Here is a 12905-nt window from a genome sequence, read left to right on the forward strand (position 1 = left end):
TTGAGCTCCCCCAATTCCTAACACCTGACTGAAGTTTCCCCATGCCTGGTATAGAGAATGGGAAATGAATGAGATGAACTTAATCTCTTAACGCAGGAAGGCAAAGCTTGCCCATGCCTGATATAGCTAGATGTGAGCTGGTACTCCAGGTGGTTTGAGACAGATCCCAGCTCAAGTCCTCACAATTCCTAACACCTTACCAAAGTTTCCCCACACCTGGTATAGAGAATGGGAAATGAATGAGATGAACTTAATCTCTTAACGCAGGAAGGCAAAGCTTGCCTATGCCTGATATAGCTAGATGTGAGCTGGTACTCAAGGCGGTTTGAGACAGATCCCAACTCAAGTCCACATAGATGACTACTATTTATTGGGGCCAAACTGCATCACATTCTACAGCCGCCATGGGGAAACTGTGGCTCCGCTGCCAGTTGTTGGACTACGCCTCCCATCCTTGTCAGGACGGACAGGAGACGTAGGCCGACGCCAGGACAGCCACAGGCTCCCCACCAGATCTACAGGGAATGGTAGAGCACCCAGGCCTTTTCAACACCTCCTCCTTACCTGAAGGCACCTCACAGGGCAGGAGGGCTCTGACTCTAAGCTTTTGGGCTTTCCTTTTTGCCTCAAAGTGAGCTGCAGAATACAATGAGCACAGCTTTCATTTCAATACCACCAAGTCTAATGAAAATAAAACATGGTTCAAGTTATCAAGATTTAATACTTAAAATATGTCGTTAGCCTCAGCAGGTATTAATCCCAGTTATTATTATTATTATTATTATCATCATCTTTTTTTTTAATATAATGGTACAAAAATCTATAAAAAATCAAATGATAGCAAAAGTCCCGAGATTATAATTAAAAAAGCACAGCTCGTACAAAATAAATCTTAATTACTATACCTCTAATGAACACTTTTTAAGACATTTCTCTTTTTGAAAAGAAAGCACTTAAGTTCTCGATATAGCCACCGCATTTCATATCCTAGCCATTCTCTCCGAAGTTGTACAAGAGATACAATTCCACTCCCGTTAAAACTGACATTACTAATAAGCGATATATATACAGAGGGGAGGGCGAGGGAGGAAGAAAAATAATAATCGTCAAGGTTTGGATATTTATTTTTTGTACAAATAAATACAGAGTAACACATATTGCATAGTGTGTGCTTGCTGTCCCAAGTTGCGATTCCAAAGTTTTCACAGTTAAGAGAGGATGAAAAAGGAAAAGCGAGGTTGACGTCTACAGCAAAACGATCTAACGGGGGGAAGAAAAGCAGGCAAAATACTCTGCCACCTTCTGCCAGCCATATAGCGGATACTCTCCTGCGGAAGGTCACACATGCATCCAAAAGAAGATCATCAATACGCACGATCGTAAGAGACGGTATTCAAATTCAACCCTAGAGCAAAAGAGGTTGCGTCCCATTATCAAGCGACACAACCATCCAAAGCTTGGGAAATTTACTTTGTGGGAGGACTACGTCTTCCAGAATTTCCTGACCAAGAAACATCTCCACGTTTGACCCTCAACGTTGTAGGAAAGTTGGTTCTCCTCTGCCAGGATTAATCCCATCTTGAGTTGGCCCAGTGAAATTAAGAGCTCAAATTGGTGAAAACTGTTGGAAATATTAAGCTGCAGTTTAATACACTTAGTCACCCTCAGTGTTAGCAAACCTCAGTATGATAGTCCTAATCTGTGAGAGGTCTCTGTGGGAGAAGGGCCTCAGTGTGTTAGTAGGCCTCAGTATGAGAACACCTCAGTGTTAGTTCAACTTAGTCTGAGACATCTCTCAGTTTGAAAGCTCTCAATCTGGGAGAGAAGGCCTAAGAGTGTGATGTAGACCTTAGTCTGTGTGAGAGAATGCCTCCGTGTTAAAGTAAGGCCTGGGTGTGAGAAGTATGATAAACCTCAGTCTGGGGAAACTCTCAGTCTGTGAGAGGTCTCTGTGGGAGAAGGGCCTCAGTGTGTTAGTAGGCCTCAGAATGAGAATGCCTCAGTGTTAGTTCACCTTAGTCTGAGACAGCTCTCAGTGTGAAAGGGCCTCAGTGGGAAAAAGGTCTTAAGTCTGAGAGAGAAGGCATCAGAGTATGAGATAGGCCTCAGTTTGTGTGAGAGAACGCCTCCGTGTTAAAGGAAGGCCTGGGTGTGAGAAGTATGATAAACCTCAGTCTGGGGAAACTCTCCGTCTGTGAGAGGTCTCTGTGGGAGAAGGGCCTCAGTGTATTAGTAGGCCCCAGTATGAGAATGCCTCAGTGTTAGTTCACTTTAGTCCAGTGATTCTCAACCTGTGGGTCCCCAGGTGTTTTGGCCTACAACTCCCAGAAATCCCAGCGAGTTTACCAGCTGTTAGGATTTCTGGGAGTTGCAAGGCCAAAACATCTGGGGACCCAGAGGTTGAGAACCACTGCTTTAGTCTGAGACGTCCCTCAGTCTGAGAAAGGTCTCAGTCAGGGAGAGAAGGCCTCTGAGTGTGAGGTGGGCCTTAGTCTGTGTGAGAGAACACCTCCATGTTAAAGGAAGGCATGGGTGTGAGAAGTATGATAAACCTCAGTTTGGGGAAACTCTCAAGTCTGTGAGAGGTCTCTGTGGGAGAAGGGCCTCAGTGTATTAGTAGGCCTCAGTATGAGAATGCCTCAGTGTTAGTTTGCCTCAGTCGGAGACAACCCTCAGTGTGAGAAAGGTCTCAGTCAGGGAGAGAAGGCCTCAGAGTATGAGGTAGGCCTTAGTCTGTGTGAGAGAACGCCTCAGTGTTAAAGGAAGGCCTGGGTGTGATAAGCCTCAGTCTGAGGAAACCCTCAGTCTGTGAGAGAAGGGCCTCAATGTGTTAGTAGACCTCACTATGAGAACGCCTCAGTGTTAGTTCGCCTTAGACTGAGACAGCCCTCAGTGTGAAAGGGCCTCAGTGGGAGAAAGGTAGGCCTCAGTGTGAGTAGGCCTGGTCTGTGAGAAACTTCGGTAAGAGACGCCCCAAATTGAAGGCCATTGTGTGTGAAGGCTTTGTGTAAAAAGCTACTGTGTGAAGCTTTTATGCAACTTCGGTGTGAGAAGAGGCTCTGTGGGAGTGAAGCTGTTTGTCTACATGAGAAAGAAACCTAGCGGGGAAGCAAAGAAGGAAGTATAACTAACTTTGTTCGTATTATGGCAACCTCGTTTTTGTAAATACTGCAACCATATTATTTTGCTATAAAGAAAAGCCTATGGAAGAGATAACATTGGTCTGTGTTTTTTTATTCTTTCTATTACTTTGGGCTACTGATGCTGGGTCACGCTGCTGCTAATATGTTACTCTGCTGTACATTTATGAGAAGGGTCTTTTGTTAATAAACTCACTCGCCCAACAAAAATCCACTGATTTCAATAAGTCAACCTAAAGCAGAACTAGATCTGGATCCAACGTATTGTATGTTTACCTCCTATCACCCCTTGTTTCGGGATTCTGGAACTTAACCGTTCACACTAGTAATTTTCCCAAGCTCTGGACCACATCAAAGGAAGGTGGAAACCATGACCTTCAGACAGCCTTGATTTGGAGCACTTCTTATTCCAATGGTGTGATTTCTCCTCGGTGGAGAACGCCCACTCTTTCGTAGGAGCTCACGGACAAGTGAGCACACACTTGATTCCACCACCAAAGGAAAGCCAGAATGGGCAATCAATGGGGAATCCAACCCCACACAGGCACACACTCCAGAAATGTCAAAACTGCAGGTCACTGGTTTCCACGGGACTACCTTTTGCTCACTTGTCCCCTAAATGGCTGCTATGAGGAACAAGAGGGAGGAGAAGAGAGGGATGCTGAATCTAGAACCTTTCGCCCTTCAGATATCAATGAACAATGCGCCCCGTACCTCACTTAGGGGCGATGGGAATTCAAGTTGGACACCCTTTTGTCCTCAACATCAGCTCCCAAAATCCTCAAGCGTTGGCCATGCTAGCTGAAGCTTCTGGAAGTTGAGGTCCAAAGTATGTGGAGGACAAGAGTTCGAAAGGATCCAGAGGGTGCCCAAAAGAGGCAGAAAATACTCTATGGCTTGAGCCCCAACAACAGCAGAGAGCTGTCAGTTCAGTTCTTCTCATTCGGGGTCCCCCCACCCCAAAAAACAGCCCTATCAGCGTCTCAGATTACAATTCAATTGATGGGGAAGACCACGGAGGTCCAAAGCGGGATCCAACCCAACGGGGCTAATGTCTCACTCACTGCGACGCTGCAATGGGATTCAAAACAAAGTATGTTTACTATTGAAAGACTTATGGCTTGGATCCTATGGCTCACAAAGAGAATCAACACAAAGAAGCAACAGGAATATATACACACGCAGATATATATTCCTCAGTGGCAGAGTCCGCACAGAGAGAGACGGAGAGAGAAATGGACGCCAGAGAATGAAGCACCCGGACGCGAACGTTGTCGCCGCCGCCGCACAGTTATGCAAAGGCCAACACAAACACACCACTCCCACTCATGCACACGCTCTGCCCTAGGCTTTTGTGAACCCTCTTCGCTTAAGCTACGTCCATGGAAATGCTTTCTTTAAGGCAGGAAGTATTTAAGTTAAGGTAAAAGATACCTTTATTTATTTCTTTGTACCTATTAAAAGTCCATTTTGTACAGATTGTTTATTTTTTTTCTCTCTCTCTCTTTCTTTCGTCTTCAATAACAATCGCAGAAAACATAAATAGTAAACCTTGCCTAAAATCAAATTCGCAAAAGTTCTCTGGAAGACATTCGTCAAAGGCCATCGTTAATACTTTTTTTTTTTGTGGTTTAGTTTCAAATACAATCAGCGGATGGATGGATCGACTCCCTCCACCCATATCCCCGGCCGAGGAAATCAAATAGTTTGCGAGGGAAACGGAAAAAGGCAAGTAATGGGGCCGAGACGGGATAAAGCCACCTCTTTCCCAGCAATAATCGGAAACATAATAAAAAAATAGGAAACATTTCCCCCCCTTTTGATCACGACTGCTTATACGATACCCCTTCCGCGCCTCCCTTTTTGGTTTACTCTTTGCGATGGCTGTACGTGAACATGTTTTCCAGCTTTTGAAGAAATGACGAGGCCAGAAGGGAAGTATTCTGCACAGAATGATCGATTCTAGACAGGATTTGGGGCAGAGAAAAGCAGGGAAAGTAAGAGAACTCCACAGCGGGCAGGACTTCTCGCCTAACCCAATTCCATAATAAGACGATTGGCTGAGGGATGCCTTATCCACTTCCAATCCTACTAACGTAATTAGCAATGATTTCTTTCTCTTTTTTTCTTTTTCCAAACACAAAACCATTATTTTCATTATTTTGAACTTGGTTTCTTTCCCAAGTTAGGATAGTTGAAAGAAAACAACAACAAAAAAAGAGGGGAAAACCTATTTGCAAAAATATATATATGTAGATTCTGTAAGGGACGTCGACGCCTTGAAACTCCAGCTTCGCTCCTTCGGAGGATGCAACCGAAGCAGCCGACAAAGTGGGCGAATCCCCGGATTCGAGAGACAAAAGCAGGACTTTGTGGGCGTCTTTTCCCACTCTCAATACTGTCACAGCTCTGGACAGAAATGCAGAAAAATCCTCGAGGAGAAAGACTACCGACGCATCCATGTCGCTCGCTTCTGTACTTCCGAACACAGTATTATTTGATGCACCACTGATTCAAAACCGGAAGTGGAGACCGGGAGCGATCCATGGTTTTCATGTTCTTTCCCAGTCCGTTATTCTGTGCAATGACCCATTCTGATACTAGAGATAAGAAAGTGAAGAAGTCAGCTTCAAGAGCCCTCAATATTTCAGCGTGATGGGAATGGCAGGGCTGCTGCCCTCAGTGAGGTTTTGGCCTCATGTCCTGTCGCCACCCAATTAAGGTGTATATATATAGATTTTCTTTTCCACGTGGGGAAGGGGAGGAAATGATTGCTGTTGATTTCGTCATAGGTTCATGCGCAAATGCTCCGGCCTTTTGGAGATCATGGGGAAGGCCTGCTTTTTGTAGGGGCCGGTGTTGGTTTGCCGGATGGGGAGCGGCGCCGAGGCCTCTCCGCACACCGTCACGTCCATTTGCTCGATCCCGCTGGTCTCCATGGGGTACTCCACAGGCGCCTGAGCATTGGTCACGCCGGAGGAACTGCCTCGTCCCCAGAAATCCCCGGGACAGAACTTAACAGGGCTTTAAGAGAAAGATAAGAAGCATCAATGTTTGGCAATAACAACGGGTCACGAGTCAAGCCCTCAAGCACTGAAGTTCTGGTTCCTCTTCTTGTCTTCTAAACTATCCATTTAAAAACAAGACAATCCACAAGAGAGGGTTTTGGGAATTGTAGTTGCTGGTTGTGTCCATTCTCAGCCAATCAGAGCACGGACACAACCAGGGCTGAGAAACAGAGAGAGAGAGAGAAACTTCAACTCCCATCATGCTCCGAGAGGATCTCAAGAGACTTCAATGCCCGCCCCACACAAGTGCTGCTGGGAAAGTGAGCTCCCATCTGGGTGCTCTCTGGAGGAGGAGCCTAATAATAATAATAGTAATAATACTGGGTTGTTGTAGGTTTTTTCAGGCTATATGGCCATGGTCTAGAGGCATTTTCTCCTGACGTTTCGCCTGCATCTATGGCAAGCATCCTCAGAGGTAGTGAGGTAGAGAGTCACTACCTCTGAGGATGCTTGCCATAGATGCAGGCGAAACGTCAGGAGAAAATGCCTCTAGACCTTGGCCATATAGCCCGAAAAAACCTACAACAACCCAGTGATTCCGGCCATGAAAGCCTTCGACAATAATAATACTATTTATACCCCGCCACCATCTCCCTAAAGGGGACTCGGGGCGGCTAACATGAGGCCAAGCCCAAAAATAATACAGCAAAATAAGATAAAAACAACAGAAAATTAAAGACAACAAAATGCATAATGTAACAAAATAAAATAGAAAGTGCAAAATAACATAATAAAAATCAAACACAAAGGGTGGGCCAAATGTGCAAGATAAAATGTTGAAACTTTAAAACCCTGGGTGAGATAGGAAATAAAGAAAGTGTATCTGTAAGGGAGGAGCCCAAGAAGGAGAGCAGCGGGGTTCGGTCTAAGGAATTTTCCCAAAAGAAATGGACACTTTTGGGAGATTACACTAATATTACAAATCACTTTCGGTCAAACTGATCCGGGCCCATGACTACTGTCAACCCTCCTTTCCAAGATTATTTAAATCGCTTAACTGGAGGCAGCAATGTCAGAAATATTAAAAATTAACTAGGTATTTTTAATTACAAAAATGCAAGTCAAGCATTTTTAAATGTCATAGCAAATTATTAGCAGTTCGTAGCAGTTCTATATAATCAGGTGTGCCTGTAGCTTAGTAGGCCTCTGTGTTAGTTTGCCTCAGTCTGAGACGGGCCTCAGTGGAAGAAAGGTCTCAATCTGTAAGAGAAGGCCTTAAAGTGTGAGGTAGGCCTTAGTCTGTGAGAGAGTGTTAAAGGGAAGCCTGGGTGTGAGAAGTATGATAAGCCTCGGTCCGAGGAAGTTCTCAGTCTGTGAGAAGACTCAACAAAAGCTGCAGTTCAATATAAGCAGGTGTGTCTGTAGCTTAGTAGCCCTCAGGGTTAGCAGACCTCAGTGAGAGAGGCCTCAGTCTGAGGTAGCCCCTAGTCAGTGAAAGAAATCAACAAAAGCTACAGTTCAATATAAGCAGGTGTGTCTGTAGCTTAGTCGCCCTCAGTGTTAGCAGACCTCAGTGAGAGAGGCCTCTGAGGTAGCCCTCAGTCTGTGAGAGATGTCTGTGGGAGAAGGGCCTCGGTGTGTTAGTAGGCCTCAGTCTGAAAACGCCTCAGTGTTAGTTCGTCTCAGTCTGAGACAGCCCTCAGTGGGAGAAAGGTTTCAGTATGAGGTAGGTCTTGGTGTGAATAGGCCTGTGAGAAACTTCGGTAAGAGATGTCCCAAGTTGAAGGTCATTGTGTGTGAAGGCTGTGTGTAAAAATCTACTATGTGAAAGGGCTAAATGGATACAATAACCCAGAAAAAGCTACAGTTCAATATAAGCAGGTGTGTCTGTAGCTTAGAAGCCCTCAGTGTTAGCAGACCTTAGTGAGAGAGGCCTCAGTCTGAGGTAGCTCTCAGTCTGTGAGAGAACTCTGTGGGAGAAGGGCCTCAGTGTGTTAGTAGGCCTCAGTCTGAGAACGCCTCAGTGTAAGTTTGTCTCAGTCTGAGACAGCCCTCAGTGGGAGAAAGCGCCTCAGGGGGAGAAAGGTCTCAGTATGAGGTAGGTCTTGGTGTGACTAGTCCTGGTGTAAGAAACTTCGGTGAGAGATGCCTAAAGTTGAAGGCCGTTGTGTGTGAAGGCTGTGTGTAAAAAGCTACTACGTGAAAGGGCTAAATGGATACAATAACCCAGCAAAAGCTACAGTTCAATATAAGCAGGTATGCCTGTACCTTAGTAGCCTTCAGTGTTAGCAGACATCAGTGAGAGAGGCCTCCATCTGAGGTTTCCCTCAGTTTGTGAGAGGTCTCTGTGGGAGAAGGGCCCCAGTGTGTTAGTAGGCCTCAGTATGAGAACGCCTCAGTGTTAGTGCGCCTCAGTCTGAGACAGCCCTCAAGTGTGAGAAAGGTCTCAGTCAGGGAGAGAAGGCCTCAGTGTGAGTAGGCCTGGTCTGTGAGAAGCTTCAGTAAGAGACGCCCCAAGTTGAAGGCCATCGTGTGTGAAGGCTGTATGTAAAAAGCTACTACGTGAAGCTCTTATGTAACTTCGGTGTGAGAAGAGGCTCTGTGGGAGTGAAGCTGTCTACATGAGAAAGAAGCCCAGCGTGGAAGCAAAGAAGGAAGTATAAAGAACTTGATTTGTGTTATGGAAACCTTGTTCTTGTAAATAGTGCAACCACATTATTTTGCTATAAAGAAAAGTCACCTAAGAAATAGAAAACATGGGTTTGTGTGTTTTGGCCTACTGGTGCTGGGCCACTCTGCTGCTGCTAAGTTACTCTACTGTGCATTCATGGGGAGGGTCTTTTGTTAATAAGCCCATTTGCTCAACACCAAAACTGAAAATGAGACATTCTATATATCATTCACAGAGGACTCCCGTTTCCCAATGAATCATTCAAAGTACTTATAGAATCAAAAATGAGGCACACACCTTTCCCAGTTACTACACGCTAAGGCCAAAAGATAAGGGAGACGATAATTACCTGACGGGCGTCCGTGGGCTGCCAATGAATCTGCGAGGTGATCGGATTTTTGGTTCAAAGGAAAACTTCTCTTTCACGCTTTCAAGTACAGAGGGAGCCACGTACGTAAAGCCCTAGATGATGATGGGGAAGCACGGTTGACAAACATTCCCCCCAAAAGAGCCAGAAGCAATGCCTTGCATTAAGAGCAAAGTCAGTCCTGAAAGCCCAGATCCAACCCCATTGCCCCCATCCACCACATGTCCACCCAAAATCAGAGCACATTTACTTCCAAAAAACTATTAATTGCAATTGGTGGCTATTATAATTGCAATCCTTGAAATATAACTCATTCCTTACTTGTTTCTGACACTTACTACAGCCTGCAGCCCAAAGCGGAACTCTGGTACACAAGGGACATAACCCAAGTGTAGAGAACTGGGCTTTTGTCTCAAGGCAGATGGGTTTTAGAGTCGTTATGCAGCCTTGCACTTCATCCCATGCCCTCGTTCCATGGTTACAGCTACGCACTTTTCCCATTCCCTTGTCCTATTGTTTACAGCCTAGCCATGATCACAGTAGCTGACCACCACTGGTTGGTTGAGTCTTGAGTTGTTGTTTTATATACCTATATGTTGTTATTTAATTGTATTTTTTACTATGCTCTATTTTATGTTCTGTTTTTAGGACCTTGTGCTGTCCGTAACCTGCCCTGAGTCCCTTTGGGGAGATAGTAGCAGGATACAAGAGTCAAGTTATTATTGTTATTAGCATCATGGCCAGACAGTAGCTGTTTCTCATTAGCAGGAATGAGCTAACTTGTATTAGTGACCTGATTGGATATTTCCTACGTTTACTTACTACGCAGTTTAAATGAAGGCCAAGAACCGACTGGGAGTGCAAGCTCTTTTTTCTCTTTTGCTAACTTTCCATAGCTATTGGGAGGTGATTTACTTGAGTTCTGAGCCTTATTTATTTATTTACTTACTTATTTACTTATGACATTTATATGCCGCCCTTCTCATCCCGAAGGGGACTCAGAGCAGCTTTCAAGTTATATGTACATACAATATATTATATTATTAGCATAGCACAATATTAGTGTTATAATACCAGTAGTGCTATTATACCACTATACTGTAATATTATTAGTAATATCACATGTAATATAAAATATATAATTATTATATAGTATTCTTAGTATTAGATTATAATATTATAAATATTATGTGTACATACAATGTGTTATATTATTAGCACAGCATAATATTAGTATTATATATTACTATATTATATTAAACTACTATACTGCAATATTATCAGTAATATCACATGTAATATAAAATATATAATTATTATATTGTATTATTAGTAGTATTATATTAGATTATAATATTATTATAAATATTATATGTATGCACAATGTATTATATTATTAGCACAGCACAATATTAGTATTATATATTAATATATTGTATTGTACCATTATACTGTAATATTTTAGTAATATCACATGTAATATAAAATATATAATTATGTTGTATTATTATTAGTATTATATTAGATTATAATATTATTATAAATATTATATGTACATACAATGTGTTATATTATTAGCACAGCATAATATTAGTATTATATACTACTATATTGTATTATACCACTGTACTGTAATATTATTAGTATCATATTACATTATAATATTATTATAAATATTATATGCACATACAATGTATTATATTAGCACAGCACAATGTTAGTATTATGTATTAATATATTGTATTATACCACTATACTGTAATATTATTAGTAATATCACATGTAATATAAAATACATAATTATTATATTGCATTATTATTAGTATTATATTACATTATATTATTATTATAAATATTATATGTACGCACAATGCATTATATTATTAACACAGCATATTAGTATTAATACATGTAATATAAATATATAATTATTATACTGTATTATTAGTATTATATTGTAATACATAATCATATTATTATCAATATTATATGTGTATAGAATATATATTATTAGCACAGCATAATATTGGTATTATATATTACTATATTGTACTATAGCACAATACTGTAATAATAATAATAATAATAATAATAATAAACCTTTATACCCCGCTACCATCTCCCACAGGACTCGGTGCGGCTTACAAGAGGCCGAGCCCAAATACATCATAAAACATAACAACAATAATACAACAATAAATAACTCATAACAAAGCAAAACAATATGATAATGACACAATGCAATTAATAATATTATTGATAATATTACATGTAATATAAAATTTGTAATTATTATATTGTATTACATTATCATATTATTATCAATATTATATGTGTATAGAATATATTATATTATTAGCACAGCATAATATTAGCATTATATATTACTGTATTGTATTATACCACTATACCGTAATATTAATATTACATGTAATATAAAATATATAATTATCATATTGCATTATCATATTATTATCAATATTATATGTGTTTAGAACATATTATATTATTAGCACAGCATATTATTAGTATTATATATTACTATATTGTACTATACTACTATACTGTAATATTATTAATAATATTGCATGTTATATAAAATAGATAATTATCATGTTGTGTTAAATTATCATATTATCTTCAATATAACCCCTCTCCCAGTGGCCTTGCCTTGGGTGGTTGTACATCAAGCCAAAGGCTTCCTAAATATCCTGCAACGAGGACTGAATGTGATCCTGACTTACCAGGAAGACCTGGTTGGCACTTTCACTGAGGGCTGAGTCATCAGGACTATCGACAGGAGTCTGACGAGTAAATTTTGCGTCAAACTGGCTCACGTCCTCTTCGGATTGCTTGGAGAAAGAAGAAACCACGCACAGAGATAAACAAGCAAACAAATAAATAGAGGGTTTTGAGGTTAAGATGAAATATGTTAAAGGTGGAATCCTTGTGTTGATGATTTGAAGCCACAGGAAGTCGATACGTACCAATAATGGTTTAAAGGGGGGCTCCACCTTCCGAGCCAGTAGCTCTTCCCAGTTAATGTGTCTGAAGAAAGGGTGAGCCTGGAGGACAGGAGGGCAAGTCAGAACCCAACCAAGGCAGGCTCACAAAGACATAAAACACCCTTTACTAGAACACAAACCAAAGCAAATGTGGATTTTTTTGGTCATTTTGACATTCTGAAGGCTACAAAGTCCAGAGAAAGCGACAGAAAGAGCAAAGAATCTTGCAATACCTTTAAGAAGAGGACTCCTGTGTGAGGCTCAATACGCCCACCTCCCAAAAGGTTTATGTGACCATTTTGGATCTCATCTCTTTAAGGAGACCATTTAGTGAAACGAATATTATGCAATCATTTCTGAATATAGCTACATTTTAAATCAACGTCTGGTTGATAGTATAGTAAAGGTTTCCCCTTGACATTAACTCTAGTTGTGCCTGGGCTGTCAAACTTCCTGACTGAAAGGTCGCTAGTTCGAATTCAGGGAGTGGGATGAGCTCCTGGTGTTAGCCCCAGCTTCTGCCAAACTAGCCATTCGGGAAAAAATGCGAATGTGAGTAGATCCATAGGTACGGCCTCTGCGGGAAGGTAACGGCGCTCCATGCAGTCATGCTGGCCATGTGACCTTGGAGGTGTCTATGCACAACGCCGACGCTTTGGTCTGGAAATGGAGATGAGCACCACCGCTTAGAGTCGGACATGACTAGACTTAATG

General features: G+C 41.7%; 1 protein-coding gene across 1 annotated transcript in view; it reads right to left on the minus strand.

Annotated features, from left to right (window-relative positions):
- Positions 1–1106: 1106 nt before the first annotated feature.
- The window catches only part of RPS6KB1 (ribosomal protein S6 kinase B1), a 32863-nt gene continuing 21064 nt past the window's right edge, over positions 1107–12905 (minus strand). The window contains exons 12-15 of the mRNA XM_060756790.2: positions 12174–12251; positions 11931–12038; positions 9169–9281; positions 1107–6164 (exon numbers count right to left, since the gene is read on the minus strand). Of these exons, the coding sequence (XP_060612773.2) occupies positions 5927–6164; positions 9169–9281; positions 11931–12038; positions 12174–12251 (537 nt within the window). The 3' untranslated portion in view covers positions 1107–5926. The remainder of the gene's footprint in view (positions 6165–9168; positions 9282–11930; positions 12039–12173; positions 12252–12905) is intronic.

The sequence above is a fragment of the Anolis sagrei genome, chromosome 11 (assembly GCF_037176765.1).
Source record: "Anolis sagrei isolate rAnoSag1 chromosome 11, rAnoSag1.mat, whole genome shotgun sequence".
NCBI classification, from domain to species: Eukaryota; Metazoa; Chordata; class Lepidosauria; order Squamata; family Dactyloidae; genus Anolis; species Anolis sagrei.